This window comes from Podarcis gaigeae (genome assembly GCF_964106915.1).
Source record: "Podarcis gaigeae genome assembly, chromosome: 3".
In the NCBI taxonomy this organism is placed as follows: Eukaryota; Metazoa; Chordata; class Lepidosauria; order Squamata; family Lacertidae; genus Podarcis; species Podarcis gaigeae.
This window is the reverse complement of record NC_139680.1, coordinates 121,338,205-121,358,113: the sequence shown is the minus strand read 5'-3', so window position 1 is coordinate 121,358,113 and position 19,909 is coordinate 121,338,205. Positions and strand designations below refer to the sequence as shown.

The 19,909-nt window shown below is 46.8% G+C and overlaps 1 protein-coding gene and 1 long non-coding RNA gene across 2 annotated transcripts in view; both read left to right on the top strand.

Annotated features, from left to right (window-relative positions):
- RAB10 (RAB10, member RAS oncogene family) overlaps nucleotides 1-19,293 on the top strand; it is a 28,224-nt gene extending 8,931 nt beyond the window's left edge. The window contains exons 2-6 of the mRNA XM_083733856.1: nucleotides 10,837-10,897; nucleotides 12,503-12,641; nucleotides 14,601-14,690; nucleotides 15,979-16,080; nucleotides 16,942-19,293. Coding sequence (XP_083589982.1) covers nucleotides 10,837-10,897; nucleotides 12,503-12,641; nucleotides 14,601-14,690; nucleotides 15,979-16,080; nucleotides 16,942-17,025 — 476 coding nt within the window. The 3' untranslated portion in view covers nucleotides 17,026-19,293. The remainder of the gene's footprint in view (nucleotides 1-10,836; nucleotides 10,898-12,502; nucleotides 12,642-14,600; nucleotides 14,691-15,978; nucleotides 16,081-16,941) is intronic.
- LOC310842222 overlaps nucleotides 1-19,909 on the top strand; it is a 274,827-nt gene that overhangs the window by 191,591 nt on the left and 63,327 nt on the right. The gene's annotated exons all lie outside the window — the stretch shown is intronic.

The following is a 19,909-nucleotide window of genomic DNA, read 5'->3' as shown; positions in this document are numbered from 1 at the left end:
TTTTCAAGGGATCCCTATCCATTTACTTGCAAAGTTAGAAGTCTTGGCAAGGGTGTTGCTTCATTGGCAGCTGCTGAGACCAATGCCAAGTGTGTTCAAGCTGAGCAGATAGCATTACAGTTTTTGTGACAAACTGTTAACTTTTCTAGCTCTTCGCGCTAAGGTGACCTTGGCGCCTTTTGCTGTGCTTGGATGTTCTCGGGCCCTCCCTCTCTTGACCATGGGAACCGATGCACCGTCGTCTGTGAGTGGTGTTCTTGGGCCCTGTGCAAAGCTTATCTCTTTCTGGAACGGTTCGTTGCAATTGTGCTTTTTGTTAAGACTTCTGCAAAAAGCGGTATATTGCGGCAGTAGCATCGGTCACGTTAAAAGTTTATAGAGGTTTCACCCTGCTTATGCGGGGGGTTACGTTCTGGCCACTGCACGCTTAAGTGAAATCACACAAAGTGGGGAAGCACCCTCTTGAAAGCCCCTAAATGCTTATGTGTCCCTGATCTCCAGCTCTCTTTCCACACAACTCTGTTCAACTAGAGTTGAAGCTGTGGGCCCGGCTGAAGCCCGGAAGACATATGGGAAAGCGGCAACTGCCCTACCCCGTACATCAGCTGTTAGGCGGGGAGGCTGAGCAGCCTAAACAAAGCCCTGCTGTGCCTCAGGTCTTTTGGGGGCTTCCTCCACCCTCACTGACGTCCTCTTTGCGTTCCTGGGAGGGTCTCCTTGTGAGCCACGAGGACTCTCCAACTCTCTCCTGCCATTTCCTGTCAGGATTTTATTTATTTATTTCCCGGTGCCGCACATATGTGCGGTTGTGCGTGAGTAGAATGCGTAGAAGTGGGGAGATGCCTTCATTTGCACAGTAGAAAAGTGAGTTAAATCCTATAGCTGCTGGAGGATCTGCAAAGTTTCAGGAAGATATTGATGGGCAGTTCTGGACCACCAAATGCCTAAGCTGTTTGAGCATAAAAATGTGAGAAATGTCTTTGTGCATGAAATCTAAGGGCCGTCTCATCCAGAAGTCTGTTCCCAGCAGTGGTCCTAAGAAAGAGACCCTGAGGAGGTGGAGACAGTGGCCTCCTATTCACTTCTGGTTATCAGGTGCTGGAGACAAACTACTCCTGAAGAAGTGTGCATGCACACGAAAGCTCATACCAAGAACTAACTTAGTCTTTAAGGTGCTACTGGAAGGAATTTTTTTCGTTTTTAATCCTGAAGATGGAAGCTCTATTCACAGCTATCAGGGAAAGTAACTGCGATCTTGAAAACTACCTCTTCCAAAGGTAACCTCACCCTTTGCATAATGAGTTCCATTCTTAAATTACTCCTAAACAGGGTGGAATCGATTTAAATCCAATCAATTTAAATCACTAGTCAGTAAGACTTGATTTAAATCATTTTTTTACAGAAAGACTCATTCTTGCATATTTGCAACCAGATGAAGGTTTCATTTTTGGAATAATAAATTTTCAGAGTAGTTTTTGCAGTTATATAAAAATGACTGATTTGGTTATACTATTAGAAATACATAAAACAGATGATTATGAAATTATTGTGGTTTGATAAGTTAACTGTTTATATTTGGACAGCTTTTCTGCTGTACTTTATTGGAAGGAGAAAAATAATCATTTCCTTAATAACAATTTAAACAATTTATTTGACTAAAACAATAACATTATAGCATATGTATCCATGTTTGTTAACTGATGTGGTTAAACAATTTAAAAAAAGAGACTGAGTTTTAGCACACATGAAAAACTTAAAACAAATCCTTATTTCCTGATGGACTTAGGACTATAATGTAACTTAAATAGAAAACTATATTTATAGAAAGATTTTTCCTCCAAAAGCATTTTATTTTAAAATCCGATTTAAATTTTTTAAAAAAATTATTATGATTATGATTATTATGATTATTATTATTATTATTATTATTATTATTACTTTTAAATAATTTATTTTTATCTACCCTAAAGCAAATTGTGGGTTGTTGAAACAAAAAAAAAATTCCTTCCAGTAGCACCTTAAAGACCAACTAAGTTAGTTCTTGGTATGAGCTTTCGTGTGCATGCACACGAAAGCTCATACCAAGAACTAACTTAGTTGGTCTTTAAGGTGCTACTGGAAGGAATTTTTTTTTTGTTTTGACTATGGCAGACCAACACGGCTACCTATCTGTAACTGGAACTGTGGGTTGTTGGTTTTTTTTTAAATGTTCCATAAAATTTTAATTGTCGCAGAAAAATGAAGCACTGGAGAAATTTCCCGCCCTCCCCTGAAGTTTCTCCTGTGTCCCGAGAGCTGCTCCTAAGTGTGCCATCAGCTTGAATGTGAAGGTTTGGTCAGAGGGCTCTTGGTGGTTGTTGCCCAGCTCTGGGGTAGCTTCTTAGGCATTTTGCTAAAGCTGGGAAGCTTGGGGGCCTCTCCTGTACCAGCCCTGAATGGGTGTGCATTTAATGGCCAGTGATAAGTAACTCTTATTGATTTTAGAAACCAGGTTTATAGATTTATGCAAGTGGTTACCTTGAACCTCTGGCACCAACAGTTTAGATTGCTGGCGGTAGTGAATGTGGCAGTGGACTTGGAAGCAGCTATTTTTACAGTAAGCGTGCATAGAATCAATGTCGAAACTCGTTTTTTTCTTTTACTTTGATTAATGCTCGTGCTTCTTTGATGGACCCTGGGAGGAGAAAAAGATCTTGCCAAAGGTATCACATCCGTTAAATCTCTCGTGTTTAATTGTTTAAGGATAATTTAATGTTTATCCTCCGTTTGGATTGACTCGCTAACATTGAGAGTTCTGTTGTGGAGTTCTTCCGAGACAACCTGGGAAGGTATCTTCCTCTTGGCTGATTCTGTAAAGGGACATAGATGGGAGAATTCCAGTTTGAATCAGCTCTTCAAGTTGGGCGTCATCTGAATCTGGCATTGAGGCAGCTTCTCCTTGAGGCAATTCTTGTTGCAGGTATTCTAAATGGGAGCTGTTTACTATGTTAGACATGAAGTGAATGATAAGCGGGGCATTGTTTCAGCTGTGAATATTCTGTGTGGCTCGCAGTGTGTTTGGATTCATGTTGAGGTCTTGTTTTTTAGAGCTTGTTTCTGGAATGTTGTGACTCTGTGGAATGTTGTGATTATGGGTGGACTAGATGACCCAGGTGGCGCTGTGGGTTAAACCACAGAGCCTAGGACTTGCCGATCAGAAGGTCGGCAGTTCGAATCCCCGCAATGACGGGGTGAGCTCCCGTTGCTCGGTCCCAGCTCCTGCCAACCTAGCAGTTCGAAAGCACGTCAAACTGCAAGTAGATAAATAGGTACCGCTCTGGCGGGAAGGTAAATGGCATTTCCATGCGCTGCTCTGGTTTGCCAGAAGCGGCTTAGTCCTGCTGGCCACATGACCCGGAAGCTGTCTGTGGACAAATGCCAGCTCCCTCAGCCTGTAAAGCGAGATGAGCGCCGCAACCCCAGAGTTGGTCACGACTGGACCTAATGGTCAGGGGTCCCTTTACCCCTTTACCTTTAAATGACCCTAGGAGTCCCTTCCACTCTACAATTCCAATTTTATTTCCATGATCCTCCCCCACCCCCAATTATTCACTGAAGTGGGTAGAATAAAGCTAGATCAGCTTCCCCACTCTTCCAGTTTCTGTACATGAGTGTGGAAATTGCCCCTTTTAAATTAGCCAGATCAAAAGTTGTTGCAAGGTTTTAAATTCTTTGGATACTTTTTTTAAAAGACACCCCAAATGACGGGGGGCCCTGGGGAAAGGAGCTGGATCCAAGCTTTGGGTTAGCCACCCCTGCCTTAGGTTAGTATCGTATTTTCTGCTCTATAAGACGCACCTAGTTTTAGAGGAGGAGAACAAGGAAAAAAATATTCTCTCCCTCTCTGCTCAGCGCCTCTCCAGCAAAGCGGGAGGAGAAATGGAAGGGGCTCTGTTTCTCCTCCCGCTTCGCTGAAGGGGTGCTGCGCAGAGAGGGAAATCTACACAGCACCTCTCCTGGCTTCAGCGAAAGCTGCAAAGCCTGCATTCGCTCCATAAGACACGCACACATTTCCCCTTCGTTTTTAGGAGGGGGAAAGTGCGTCTTATAGAGCAAAAAATACGGTAATTTTTGCCCTCCTGGGGTGGAAGGCCATGTTTTATCTGATTCATCTTTCAGAATACTTCCTTTTTAATAGCACTCCCCCCCCCCCCCCCTGACACATATATGAGGGCAGACTGACCAGTCTTGCATGGGCTCTTGTTTTTCCTCCCTGGAATCCCTACAGCTTCCAGGGTCTAGCTTCTAAAGCCAGAGTACAAGTCCCTTTAGGAGAACTAAAAGGCTGAGCCCAAACGTAGCCAGTGGTCTCATGGCATTCTGTCTTCTACCGCACTTGTCCAGACATGAGAAGGATTCTGTTCTGTTCAGAGTAAAGAATGAGTAAATGCCTTCCTGAGAAGACATCCTTGTTAGGCGTGGTTTGCAATGTTCAAATAAACTTGTGCATCGCCCCAGAGCAGTGCTATAATTTGTGCTGTTTCAGTGGTGCCACGTAACAGTTCCGAAGATGGCATCTCAGTGGAGCTGATCTGCGTCTCTCTTTAGTCTGTACCATTGTTCTGCCTTAGGTTAGAGCTGGCCGGCTCTCCTTTTCCCCCAGGCCAGAATGCTTGGATCAGGGCTGCCAGCTGGCCTTCTTTGCAGTCCTAAGAGGCAGAGGCAGAAGAAGGAGTTAAAACTACCGGTAGGAATCATAGAATCATAGAGTTGGAAGAGACCACAAGGGCCCTCGAGTCCAACCCCCTGCCAAGCCGGAAACACCATCAGAGCACTCCTGACATATGGTTGTCAAGCCTCTGCTTAAAGACCTCCAAAGAAGGAGACTCCACCACACTCCTTGGCAGCAAATTCCACTGTCGACCAGCTCTTACTGTCAGGAAGTTCTTCCTAATGTTTAGGTGGAATCTTTTTTCTTGTAGTTTGGAACCATTGCTCCGTGTCCGCTTCTCTGGAGCAGCAGAAAACAACCTTTCTCCCTCCTCTATGTGACATCCTTTTATATATTTGAACGTGGCTATCATATCACCCCTTAACCTCCTCTTCTCCAGGCTAAACATGCCCAGCTCCCTTAGCCGTTCCTCATAAGGCATCGTTTCCAGGCCTTTGAACAGCCGGTTCCCTCTTGAACCATGCTTGAGAAACTGTGAAGGTGGGAGAATAGTTTTAGGTCTGCTAAATACTTGCCAGCTTTCATGCTACTGGTGGTGTAAGTATATTTTCGTTTCCACATTTCATTGGACAAGAGAAATAATAGCTACTTGGTGACATGTCAGTTGGACAGCACTGGAATCCCTTCTTGCCTTGCACCCAGTCCTGCAAATCTCTCTGTTATATCTTTCTTGTGAATGCATAGTGGCCTTGCTCTTTCTGCTAGGAAGAGCATAAGAAGAGCTTACTCCTGGATCAGGCCAGTGCCCCGTCTAGTCCAGCAGTCTGTTCTCACAGTGGCCAGCCAGCCAGATGCCTCTTCTGGGAAACCCTAAAGGAGGATATGAGCACCGCAGCAGCAGTCTGCCCACTGGCAATTCCCAGCAATTGGTTTTCAGTAGCATTCAGCCAGCCTTCTGGGCTTGGGTGTGGTTCAGAACAGATATGCTAGGTGTGGCATATGCAACTAAATACACATTGGAGGACTCCAATTAACTCATACTTGTACTAGACCCATTGAAATCAACAAGCTTAACTTCCTAAGTCCATTGCTTTTGTTGGAGTCTATTCTGAGTATCACTAATGTTGGATATCACTCAATAACTTCCCTTGCTAGCATCTAGATGAAAAGATCTGCAGAAACCTACTTAACCTATAACTGTGGCTGTCTCTGTGCATAATTTAGAGAAGATGAGTGTCTTCTAAGATGTCACTTCTGAGACGGTTTCATTGTCCCCAGTACCAGCTAGTTAGAGGATCATTATTCCATTAGGTGCTTCCTCCAGCTTTTTCTTCTTCTTGGTACTGAAAAGCATCGGGTGACTGGTCTGTCTTCTTCTGGTAGTAGCTGTGCGTGAGGCCTGAGTAATAAAGGTAACCCTTCTGCTCTTGTAGAAATACCTGTTCAGCAAAGCCAGTGTGGCCTAGTGGTTAGAGCAGGTGTTGGCAGCCTAAGGCCCGTGGGCCACAAGCAGCCCACGGGGGTCATTTTACTGGCCTATGAGCTGAGCCACTTGTTCGGCAAGTCCCCACGCGCTATGCTAAACCAGCGCGGGGACTTGCTTTCACAGTGCTGGAAATCATGTCTGCACAGACGCCAGAAATCACGGGTGCGCGATCCGGCCCACGAACGGGGCTCCGCGGCAGTGAGCCAGCCCAGGCAAGGTAAGCCTTGCCGACCCCTGGGTTAGAGTGTAGAAAAATCATAATGTTGTCGACCAAAAACATCTGCAGTTTTCAAGTCTGGAGGGAGGGAAACGTTTGGGAACCACTGCTCGAGTTTCTTGTAGCTCAACCCTGCAGTCTCCCCCTCCACACACAATAGAGCAGGCACAACGAAAAATCCGCCAAGTTGGAGGACAGAAGTAATCTAATTTTACTTAGGTGCTGTGAGGAAGACTACAGAAACAAAAAGAATGCAATGCCAATCCCTAGCTGAGTTGTCCCCAGATTTTATGGAGACATAGGGCTGGGGAAAGTGGGCTCTCCCCACTGCCAAAAAAAAATCACCTTTGTCTTTGCTGGCAAAACTAGTGAAGGTTGGTTGTGACACCGTTGCTACTGAGTTTGTAGAAAGAGAAATGAGGGTCACGTGAGGTGGTGCTCGAGGCTTTGGAGACATTCATTTAGGCTAGAACTGGAAGGAACTCATGTTAGGCATCCTTTATTCTATAGGTGTGAGATGCTGTGAGGAAGAGCAATAAGTTGCTGTTGTTCTGCAGAGATTACTGGCAACTGTTCAGGGTTCCAGCAGCCAGAGGGTCCCTTTCAGGGAACTCCATCCCTTCCCTCTGTTTCCTTCCTGCCTTCTCTCCCACCTCTCAGGTGGGCCACCAGGAGGCTCTGTTCTTGGGAATTCCCCCTTAGTATTCCTTCTGAATGTATGTTTTTGTTGTGCTATAAGCATCAGGGTCGCCGTGAGTCTCCTGCCGGCCCCTTCTTGTGCACAAGGAACGGCACAGAAATGTTGCTATGCATCCTTACTTCCTAGCCTGTTTTCCTCATTGGCACACACTGTGTGTATGTGCACACTTCCTGCTCTCCTAACCACAGTGCAGAATCCCTTGTATTGTGCATGAGCTGCTCCTGAACGTCATGTAGTGATTCATATTTTCTGAAACCCTGTAAGTTTGACTGAGACTTGAGGCGAAGTTGGTCTTGGTTTGGAGCAGGGGTGAGTGAGGGTACTGGAATGGCTGTTCAGCTTGTGACTGCCTGCTCTGGATTTCCAACTCCTAAGAGACTGCGATCTACTGACAGAATAAAAAAACTGGCAGTGATCGGATGGGGGTTCAGGGGAAAGTTGTTGAGTTTTTTTTAGGGAGGAAAGTCTCAGTTTTTAAGGGGTTCAGGCCAAAGATGCTGAGCATTTTGGGGGGAGAAAGGGGGAAAGTTGCTCACCAAAATACAATCAGCCTCAGAGAGAAAATTCCGTCTTCTGTTCTATAGATCATGCAAGAATGGAGGGTGGGGCGAGGGGGCATAATAATAATAATAATAATAATAATAATAATAATAATAATAATAATAATAATAATTTATTTATTCCCCGCCCATCTGGCTGTGTTTCTCCAGCCACTCTGGGCAGCTTCCAACACAATATTAAAATACAGTAATGCATCAAACATTAAAAGCTTCCCTAAACAGGGCTGCCTTCAGATGCCATCTATAAATCTGGTAGTTGTTGTTCTCTTTGACATCTGGTGGGAGGGTGTTCCACAGGGCGGGTGCCACCACCGAAAAGGCCCTCTGCCTGGTTCCCTGTAACTTGGCTTCTTACAGTGAGGGAACCGCCAGAAGGCCCTCAGCGCTGGACCTCAGTGTCCGGGCAGAACGATGGGGGTGGAGACGCTCCTTCAGATATATTGGACCGAGGCCATTTAGGGCTTTGAAGGTCAGCACCAACACTTTGAATTGTGCTTGGAAACGTACTGGGAGCCAATGTAGGTCTTTCAAGACCGGTGTTATATGGTCTTGGTGGCTGCTCCCAGTCACCAGTCTAGCTGCCGTATTCTGGATTAGTTGCAGTTTCCGGGTCACCTTCCAAGGTAGCCCCACATAGAGCGCATTGCAGTAGTCCAAGTGGGAGATAACCAAAGCATGCACCACTCTGGCGAGACAGTCTGCGGGCAGGGAGGGGCTCATGCTGCGTACCAGATGGAGCTGATAAACAGCTGCCCTTGACACAGAACTGACCTGCGCCTCCATGGACAGCTGTGAGTCCAGAATGACTCCCAGGCTGCGCACCTGGTCCTCACAGTTGCCCTATTCAGGACCAGGGAGTCCTCCACACCTCTGTCCCAGTGATGCTGTCTCACTTCCAGTGTTGCAATAGAGGTGGAGGAACTCCCATCTTGCTCCAAGAAAGAAAGAAAAAAAAAACCCACCTCTGTTTCCTCCTTCCACCAGCAGTTGCTTGGCTGCAGCAGCAGCTGCTTCATCAAGTCGTAGCAGAGGGAAGATGGGAAGCTGAGCTGCTGCTCAATAATTTTCCACTCCTCCTGCTCCTCTCCTTGAACTCTGCTTTGCTTCCTCCGGTTATTGCATGGACTCTGTGGACACAGTGCCCCAGTTGCCCTTTCCCTCCACCCTTCCCAACCTCCTGTTCCTTTTGTCATCGCACCCTTTAGGTTGCAAGGCTGAAGGCAGGGGCTGTCTTGACTCATCTCTGTAAGCCACCTGGGGAGCTGAACACTTGGCTGTTTGAAAGTCCTCCAGATAAAATCATGGATTAAATCAAGGGGAAACATGGATTTAATTCAAATTCAACTTAAAATTGTTTCCATGACGTGTATTTCATATTAACCTCAGCAAACATGTCTGAAGTTATGAAACATTTCCTAGAGGATATGTTAGCTGTCTCCACTTAAAAGCTTACATTTTGGGTGGGGTATAAATAATAAATTGTTATCATTATATGTAAAAGGTATCTTCACATGCTGGACTTCCCATATTGAGAAGGCCCTGGACTTGTTTTCCATAGTATGAAAGTTTGTTCGCCTTGGTGTTGCTTCTGCTGCAGCTCCAAGATCATGTTTCGGTTCATTAAGATTTCACAATATTTTATCTATTCCCAGTAACTGCTATGCTCATCTGAGTGTAGCTTTGACATTTGCTTGTAGTGCTCTCAGATTCTGAGAAGGTTCAAGTTTTGGTTTAAGACCAATGTGGGCATTTTTCTAACAGGAAGCTTTTGCAAAATCTTGTGTTGGCTGTAATTCTGGATTGTAGGAAGGGTACTGTGTGAGAGCTGAAGTAAGCATAACTATAGTGCTCCTGATTTAGGTTCGTCTCTCATGATGCCACATGTTGAATGATGAATGCCAGGCCCTTAATCCTGGTACCTGACTGGGATGCAGCTGCGGCATCCCACACCCTTGTGAGCGGAACATATACGTTCCTTTTGAACACACATAATTATTGATTGTTATCATTATTAAACCACCCTTTTATAGAAGTTCTCAAACAGCATATGCACGAATCTTTTTGTGGGTGCTTTGCAAGTCTATTTGGACAGCAGACAATTAACATTACGGTGCTGTGCTTAAATGCAAATATGAATTGCCTGAGAAATTGGTGGCTTCCTTTGTTTACCATTTTAAAAATTTGTTGTTGATGAAACTTTAAGATAATCCCGGAGAGGCAGAGGACCAGGATGAATGAGATTGACCTCAAATTGAAAATACAATAATAGGACAAATTTTTGTTTCCTCTCCTCCCTTCCAACCTTTTGTTCTGAACCTGCAAAGCAGCTTACAGTAAATTAAATACACCCACCTATAATGAACATAATAACAGAGCAGAAACTGTGAAAACTTTCAGATTAACTCTCAACAAGCGATGCAGAAGAAAGTCAACATAATCAAAAAATTAGGAAAAGTCAGCCATGAATCAGAATCCCAAAGACTCTAAAAAGAAGAGCATTTTGCTGTTCCTCAGAAGGACTACACTTCAAGAGAGACCATGGTGCATAGGCCTTAGCTTCAGACCCTGGTGCTACCTGGGCTGCCTGTAGCCCTGTTTACGCATGTTCAGAAACTCACTTCTTACGGAAGTATTCACAGAGGGAGAGTCTTTATGTCCTGTATTAAATTTCTTTCCCAGCCCCAGGGTGGGTCACATAATAAATCAAAAACGCATACGTAACTGTCAGGTCGCATAAACTAACATTCGCAACAGAGCACCTTAACTGTATGACAGCACAGTAAAAAATACAGACCACACCTCCTCATGTGCCTTATGAGAAGCCTGGGTGAAGAGACTTCACCTACTCTTTAATCCGGAAGTTGCTGTGTGCTGTAGGTGTTATTGAACTGCACTTACGCACAGCTTAATGACTTGGAGGAATCTGCAAAAAGACAACTCCATTTCAGTATAACTTGGAATCAACTATAGGCACTAGTGAAATCGCTTTGTATCTTGAAGCACCAAATGCCATGTTAGCCGGAATGGCCAGGAGATTGACTAAAATGTAAGGCTATTTGTAGGCTATATGGACTGGTGATTTGTGACAGGTATAGAAGCAAGGTTTCAAGATTTTTCTATAGTGGAGGTTGGGGGGCTTGATGATGGATCTTACATAACTGCACTTTTCGGTATAGTTTTTCTGGGCATGTCATGACTTCTGTTGTTTCTTTTATATATTAGGGATAGATTTCAAGATCAAAACAGTTGAACTGCAAGGAAAGAAGATCAAACTGCAGATATGGTAAGTGGCACTTCAGAATTTGGGGGGGGTATGTTGATGCGAAAAAGGGGGGGTGAGATGCTTTGGCAATGTCAAGAAGTGCTCTGTGATTCTCATAACTGCAGTGAAAAGGGTCGATTAGCTAGACAGAATGTAACATAAATAACATTCAGTATGTGCCCTGTGGCTAATTGAGGAAGACAACACAATGAGAAGAGATCAGCCACAGCAGGGAGAGAGAGACCGTCAAACAGGACTGGAGGAAAGCTGAATGATCTTGCAACTAAGGCATTTGCAGGCAATTCTTCTGCAGCCCCAAAGTCTGCCTTTGACCTAAACAGACAAGCATTTGGTGCAGCCTACCTGCATCCTGTCCACAGGCAGGTGAATACACTAGCACTTGCCTGGTCATCATAGGCGAGTCAGTGGTCTGAAAGACGGAGGTTAAAGCACTCTGTTCTTCCTCCACACCTGGCCTAGAAATGCCTTGGGTTGCTCAAGGAGAGACGGCCCCAGAGCTAAGCCAGCACAGGTGGGCACAGCGGACCTGCCGCTGGGAATTCTCATGGCTGTGCTTGGCAGGTTTCCTACGAAGCATTACAGCTGGGTGATGAGATTCTGCCGTGGTGAGTGGGGGCCTTTATTGTCATGCTGTCTGGCATCTATTGGGCAGAGGGCGGTGGGGAAGTATCCTGTGCGGACTCAAACGGTAATGAGGGCTAGGGCTGGTTTTCGACATCATGCTATATCAGCAGCTAAACATCGCAATATACTGATATACCACAGTGTCTGAAATAAAGGGTGGAGCTATGTCAAGGCATTGGCTGGTTTCCAGTATAGACTGGTGACTGGAAGCGGCCGCCGAGACCACATAACACCTCTCTTGAAATACCTACACTGGCTCCCAGTACGTTTCCAAGCACAATTAAAAGTGTTGGTACTGACTTTTAAAGCCCTAAATGGCCTCGGTACAGTGTACCTGAAGGAGCGTCTCCACCTCCATTGTTCTGCCCAGACACTCAGGTCCAGCTCCGAGGGCCTTTTTGGTGGTAGCACCCGCCCTGTGGAACGCCCTCCCTTCGGATGTAAAAAAAAAAATAACTACCAAACTTTTAGGAAACATCTGAAGGCAGCCCTGTTTAGGGAAGCTTTTCATGTTTAATAGGTTATTGTATTTTAGTGTTCTGTTGGAAGCCGACCAGAGTGGCTGGGGGAACCCAGCCAGATGGGCAGCGTATAAATAATAAATTATTATTATTATTATTATTATTATTATTATTATTATTATTATTATTATTATTCACGGTTTTCCCCACATTGTGGTTTTTGCAGAGCGCTTGCACACACATCATATCTCGCCAGGTCAAAAATCATGAAGCCAGTATGGACTTGAAACCCGTTTTGAATGATAAATCGCCCAGCTCTAACACACATTATGATTTGTGATACGTTGCCAGTTGAAAAATCACAAAACGGGTGTCATGAAACCGCTATTGCTTCTCAAGGGCAGTAGAGCCTCAAGTGCTGAAGGCCCTTTGTGGGCCCATTCTGTGCTTCCCCCTTGGAGCTTGGCTGCTGCTGCTGCTGCTGCTGCAGTGCTGCATGTTTCTCTGCTTCTCTCCACAGGGACACAGCAGGGCAGGAACGGTTTCACACCATCACCACCTCCTACTACCGAGGTGCCATGGGAATCATGCTAGTGTATGACATCACCAATGCCAAAAGCTTTGAAAACATCAGCAAATGGCTCAGAAACATAGATGAGGTGAGTCGTGGGGGGTGGGGACCCTAATGCTGCCCATTTGGAGAGCTCTGTGTGTGTGTGTGTGTGTGTGTGGCAAAAAGTCACCCTCGGGTGAAGCAGGGCAGGGTAGGTTTGCCTCAACAGAAAGTGCTTAGGTTAAGAACGCAAGGAAAACCTGCTGGAAGTGGTGCATGGCCCTCCTTCCTAGTAGCCTCCGATAGCCATCTACTCCATGAAATTGTCTAATCCTCCTGCGAAGTACCATGCAGCTCTCCCTCAGCACAGACAGGGCTGGCTTCTTTCCTGATATGCAGAATCAGTGAGTCAAGATTTGATGCCTAGGTGCCTTCACTTGGCCCCGCTCTCTGGAAGCAGCCTCCCACTCAGATCTGGGAGTTGGCACCTGAAGGCCTCCCTCCCCTTCATTGGATTCACGGCCTAGGACCCTCGTACTTACGGGACCGCCTCTCCCGATATGCCCCGTGGAGGACCTTAAGGTCCATAAATAACAACACCCCAGAGGTCCCGGGCCCTAAGGAAGTCAGATTAGTCTCAACCAGAGCCAGGGCCTTTTCAACACTGGCCCCGTCCTGGTGGAACGCTCTGTCTCATGAGACCAGGGCCCTGCGGGATCTGATTTCCGTCCGCGGGGCCTGTAAGACAGAGTTGTTCTGCCTGGCCTTTGGCTTGGAATCAACTTGATCCCCTTCCTCCCTTTCCTTTTTCCTTTCTCTGTGACGGAACTTCCCTGGCTTTTTTCTGGCCCACGTAGAACCAGTCTGGATAGTTAGCCTTGGTGAAGATTTGACATTTTCATCCCCAAAAAGTTTTTGATTTGAGTTTCTACTGAAATGAGGCTGCATTTTAATGTTGTACTTAATCTTGTTTTTAAGTTGTATTTTAATTAATTGTTTTTATACCTGGTATTAGCTGCCCTGAGCCCGGTTTTGGCTGGGGAGGGTGGGGTAGAAATAAAAATTATTATTATTATTATTATTATTATTATTATTATTATTATTATGCCTGGGCATATCAGAGTATGAGCTTGAGCGGTGGGGCAGCGGAGGTCGGGGAAATGGACTTCTGGGCTACTGACTAGCATTGTAACAAACATTTTTTTATGCTGTTTTGATAAAGCGAACCACCTTCAGTAGACTGTCCTCAGAAAGGTAGCAGGGAAATTATTTAAGAAGCAAAGCACTAAATGGAGCAAACGGACATAAAATAGCAGTGTTTTCTCTCCCTATTTTCAAGACATTGGCCTTCTTAAATAATACATTTATTCTTATTACCATTCATAATAATAAATGGATTGGCCACTCTCCATTATTGCCGTGTTGCAGGGGGTTGGACTACAGCTCTGCAATTCTTTGAAGCAGATGACGTCCCCAGGAGCAGGGTGGGTCCTACATCTCAGGTGTCAAGGGCCAGGGGATAGAGGTGCATCTTCAGCATTGGCCAAAAGCTCCCCAGGGAAGGTGCCAGGTGCACTTCTGTGAAGAGGGAGATGCCACAAAGAAGACTCTTTGCCAGGCCACCAAACCCCCAGCTTCTGAGGGTTTGGTAACTGCTTAACCTTAACACCCAAGAGGGTCTGTGGGAATGGATAAAGTCTCCCAGATATTTGGGGCGTAAGCCTCCAGGGGCCTTGGACACCTTGAATTGGGCCAGCTGTTTCAGAACAGGCTATGAGTTCTAAAGGGGACCCCAGCCAGTGCTCTGACCCCTGCGCTTCGGACCCGTTGAAGTTTCTGATCCGTCCTCAAGGGCAGCCCCACGTAGAGCGCATGCAGTAATCTAATATGGAAGCCGAATCACACAATAACCCATCATTTATGATTGCATGGTTCTCCCAGGAACTGTTCTATGCGACAGGCCACTCACGATGGCGTAGCTAGGCCAGCCTTGCTTTCTGGAGGGAGTAGGAGCAATGCAGTGAAGGAGAACTTAACAGTCCTCTTCTTTGGTTCCGCCCTCTAGCATGCCAACGAAGATGTGGAGAGGATGCTGCTAGGTAACAAGTGTGACATGGATGACAAGAGGGTGGTGCCCAAAGCAAAAGGCGAACAGGTGAGTGGCAGTTCCGCTGGACTCTGCAGGTGGCAAAGAGCGGGCCGAGGAGGAGGAGGAGGAGACCCCTGGGTTTGGAGTCACCTGTGGGCAGCTGTCGCCAGGTGGTCTGCCTTCAGGGTGGAGGTCTGTGGCTAATCTGCATCGGACACAGATTTCCACAGGCCCAGGCCACATACCGTATTTTTCGCTCCATAAGACGCACTTCCCTCTTAAAATGTAAGGGGAAATGTGTGTGCGTCTTATGGAGCGAATGCAGGCAGGAGGCTCTGCTCAGCGCTCCCTTTAAAGAGCCGCGCGGCTCTTGGGGGCTTTTCCGCAAGGTGGGAGAAGGGACTGACGGGCTGCCCTCTGTCCCTTCCCCCACCTCCCGGAAAAGCCAGGCTCTGCTCAGCACTCCCTTGTAAGGGCTCCCTCTCGTCCCTCATCCCGCTTTGCTGGGAAGCCAGAAGAAGAGGCCCTGCACAGCCATCGCTCTTGCTCTGCTGGCTTCTCAGCGAAGCGGGAGGAAGGGTTTAAAGCAAGAAAAGCGAGAGCTGCTTACATGCTCTGCGCAGAATTTTTCTTCTTGCTTTCCCCCTCTAAAAACTAGGTGCGTCTTATGGAGCGGAAAATACGGTGACTTATGTTACAAAACCTGTTAGCATTTCTTATACTGAGCTGTCCTTTCATTACACACAAACACACAGGCCAGTCTCTGAAAAGCTTTGCAAATGTTCCTGTCTGTCTCCTTTTCCCCACCCCTTCAAAGCGTAGTATCCCCGGCTTCTGGAGGGAGCTCAGGGTTACCCCAAGTGGTCATGTGTTCCCTGCGGACCTACATTTCGTCCCACAGGTTAGGGCTGTGAGTCACCTTAAGTAAACTAGCCCAGTCTTATAAGTTGAGCATCCTCTTCTCATAGGGGCCACCTGAGTGTCCTCTCCGCACATCCTCACGGTGGTTCAGTATCGGCTCAGAGACTGAGCTCCTTTGCTGGATTAGTTTTGTCTCTTTCTAAATTTTAGCAGGCAAAGCAACCCAGGCTGGAACTGGCCTCTGCTCACCACACTGAGCTCACTTGAGCATCCAGCAGACATGCCATATGTATCAAATGTTTTATGTTCTTGCGTGTAACCTTCTTTGGGAACATTCCTGTACTGCCCTGTAATTTTTTTATTGCTGAGGCTGAAGCATCTCTTCTCACTGCTGCATTTGGGCAGCAGGACAGAGGCAGGCGCCCATTTCTGATACGCAGCAGTGAAGCATTTGCCATCCTCACAGGTTTTTTGTTTCCCCTTTTCTTCCTAGATTGCAAGGGAGCACGGTATTAGGTTTTTTGAAACTAGTGCAAAAGCAAATATTAACATTGAGAAGGCATTCCTCACGTTAGCAGAAGACATTCTTCGAAAGGTAACTGCGGGCTTGGTTGCTGGGCGGGAGGGGGGGCAGGAGCTGAACAGGACGATGGGAACAGGACTGAGAGCCATTGAGACTCGGTGGCACAAATGGGGCCCCAATGGGTGCTTCTCCTTCCCTCCTCCCCGACTTTTGCCCAGAGCTGCAGTATCGGCCTCTTGAGCCTGGATAGCTCATTGGATTAAAGTGTGGCTCTGATAGTGCCAAGATGGCAAGTTCAGTCCCTGTAAGGGACAGCTGCGTATTCCTGCATTGCAGGGGTGAGGACGAGATGATCCTCAGAGTCTCTTCCAATTCTGTGATTCCTTTCCCCAGATAGAATAGCCTGCAAGGTTGCTGGGAGAGGGGAGGGGAGGGGAGGGACACAATCCAGAGTCACTGTAGAAATCAGTGTGTGGCTGAATACCGTGCATGTTGGTGCAGGAAAGCAAGCCAGCCTCCTGGTCCATTGTACTGTCTGCCCTGACTGGCAGCAGTGGCTCTCCAGGGTTTCAGGTGTGGCCTCTGATAGGCTTACCTGGAGATGCTGCTGGCAGCACCTGGGACCTTCTGCTCTGCCACGGAGCCATGACCCTTCCCAGGCCCATAACGTAACGTACCCTGAGAACAAGCTCTTTGCCCATTAAGTGCTATACTTCAGGGTTTCCCTAAAGTTGGGGTCTCCAGCTACAATTCCCATCATCCCTGACCACTGGGGGTGATGCTAGCAAGGGGTGATGGAAGATGTATTCCAAAAATAGCTGGAGACCCAAGTTTGGGAAACCCTGCCTTTGAACCCCAGTCGCTGTGCTGTTGATGTTCACTGAAGGAGCATTGCAATTCTGACTTGACCCCTGTCTTGCCGCTTTGTTGCAGACCCCTGTAAAAGAGCCCAACAGTGAAAATGTAGATATCAGCAGTGGAGGTGGCGTGACGGGATGGAAGAGCAAGTGCTGCTGAACGTGCTCCCTCCTCGCCAAGCGCCATCTTCCTCCTCCTTCTCCTCTTCTTGCTGTGGAATAAACCACTTTGCCCATTTTTAACCTTAAGAAAAAAAAAATTTTTTTTGTTCCTCATCTTAACATGGCTCCACTCTTCCTTTGTTCTTCTGTTTTGGGAGAACTCGCTGACGATAATTTTTCTGGAAACTGTATTAAAATCATGTCTGACTCTTCTTTTCTTTTAATGTTAATGAATTCTGTGCTTAAGTCACCATATTTGCATTGGCAAAAAAAAAAAAAAATCCATTCACCTTGAGTATGTAAATGGGGTTTTATTATTTTGTCCTGTGCCTTATGTCGAAAGGAACTTTGGTTCTCCCCCTCCCCCTTTGTCCCTTCCTCCCCTCTTCCTGCTCTGATGGAAGCAGGACCGGGAGAGTTGCCCCCCCCCCCCCAACTTGACTCCGCCACATTTAAACTATCAAACTCTCCTGTGATGACTTTACTGTGATTGATGTAGTGAATTGAGGACAAGGGGGTTAGAGCAAGAGATTCAAGTCTGCTTGGTGTCTCCTCCTTCCCTGGGGAGGGAAAGGGGGGGCGGCTTTAAATGCTGACCAGTTCCTGCTGCCATTTTCTTTCTCTCTACCAATTTCCTCCTTATTTCCTTTCTCTCTCTCTCTCTCTCTCTCTCTCTCTCTCTCTTTTTTGCTTGCATGCCGGTTTTATTTTATTTTTTTATTTTATGGTGTGATGTGTTTAAGACATGGCAACACAGTACGTTTGCCAAATTTAATTCGAAGCACTGATCACGGATTCTAGCTTTCTGAGGTAAAACGTGAAGTATCTACTAACCTTTGTCTAGCAAACGTCAGGCCCGCTACTATCCCCCCCCTCCCTCCTGCGTAGTTATTGGGGTTTATGGTAATAATGGAAGAATTAATTGCATGCACTAGTTTCCTATGGAGGATGGTGGTGATGATGATGTGGCTGTTGTTGATCTTTATTTATGACTCTGCCAGGCGGTTCACGAATCCACAGCCCTCGACACAGAATTGGTTCTCTTTGCTGCTCCAGGCAGGTGACTCGGTAGCCTAGTACATATTTAAGACGGGTGGGGGTGGGGGAAAGAGGGCAGGTGAGTTGAATGGTCGCACCCTTAGGATGCTCTCCTTCTGTGTTTGAGTTCTTCACAATAAAAAACATCCCTTGTTTGCAACCCTGGGCAATTGTAACTTCTTTCAATGAATGCGGAAGGATGGCGAGTAAACGCAGCACCTCCTCTCTTCCTTTTTTCCCTTTTGCAAACGGGCGCACGCTCTGCTTTTGGGTTCCCCTCGGGGGCAGGACTTGCTTTTCCAGTTTGCTGCCTTGCCTCTTGCTCCGTCTCTGCTGCAGAGATCTCGACGGGGCGCCCACCTTGAGAATGGGGGGGGGGTGTCTTTTGCTTCAGGCAGAGCCAGAGTCGGGACGAGAGCTGGTGCTGAGCAGGGGTGCCTTACTGGGACTGCCTTCTCCCCACCGCCAAGCCTGCCTGCAAACCCACCGCAGGAGGGGGCTCTTGCAGCACAGCCTCTCCTGCGGCCCCCTCCTCTCCCCCCAACCCAGGTGTGCTCCAGAGGTTGGCTTGAGCATGAACTTCTTGCCCTTGTTTTTAGGAAACTTCCTCTACTAATTAAATCAGCAGGTGATGCTGATTTTAATTTTTAATTAAAGCCACACACACACACACGAAAGTGTTTGGAACTCTAGCCTTGCTCTGGTGTCACCTGCGTAGTAACTGTCCTTTCTCATTCTCTCTCTCTCTCTCTCTCCCTTTCTCTCCTGTGTTGAGCAGTCTGTCTCTTCCCGTGCTTGTTACCCTCTCCCAGCTGAGTGGCTGTTGAAGCAAAGGCAAAATAACTGGGTGAATTGAGGGGACAAAAAAAACAAAAAACCAGTGCAGTTTTTTGTTCCATGTGTAATGGTGTTACTGATTAGTGTTGTAAATAGAAAATGGCTGGCTACCTTTTCAGAGCTACACTTTCTAACGTTACCAAGAGAGAGAAAAAAGGGAATGTGGAGTCTGCATCGAAATCCTTTTTTGTATAACCTTTGTTTAAAAATGTGCGCTTTTTTTATTTGCTTCCTGGGCCTGGCCCTCCTGTATGAGTCTCTTTGAGATCCTTTGTAAAAGCTGTGTTCATTAAGCACCAAGCAGTTAAAAAAGAAAACAGTCCACTCTCTGGTACTACTAGCTAAAAATTCATATTCTACTTAACAAGTTAAATAAACTGAAATATTTCTAGCTGGTCTATTTCTATTCATGTTGACAAATGTGATGTGGGTTTTGTATGTTTCAGAGTATTTCCTGTAACAGCAGAATGCCCCCCCCCCATCCTCCCTCCCTCCTGGCTGGGAGCGTGGAACCCCTTTTGGCCTCCCATTTCGCCAGGGGCATCTCTCCACCTCTCACTGCCCAGCCATGCCTTGGAAGGGTGCAGCTTCTTCCCACGATCCAGGTGAAGCAGCCCTTCCCCAACCTTGCGCCCTCCAGCCCCGCCGCAGCCAGCAGCTTGCTCCGAGGGTGGTGCATTGCAGTGTCTTCCCTGCGCCCAAGCACTCCCCTTAGTGATGGCAAGACCTGGTCCCAATTCATCCATGGAGCCCCTTCGTCCCAGAAGCTGAATCCAATCCACAGAGCCACCAGAATCTGGGCTTTGCAGGGAGATGGCTGGATCACTCGCCTTTCCTCAAAGTGGCACTGCACAGTTCTCTTCCTCCCCGTTTTATGCTCACAACAACCCTGTGGGGTAGGTTAGCCTGGCAAGCTGCCTGGCTCAAGGTCACCCAGCGAGCTTCATGGCTGAGCGGATATTTGAACCCTCGTCCAAGACTAACCACTACAGTGTACTGACTCTTTG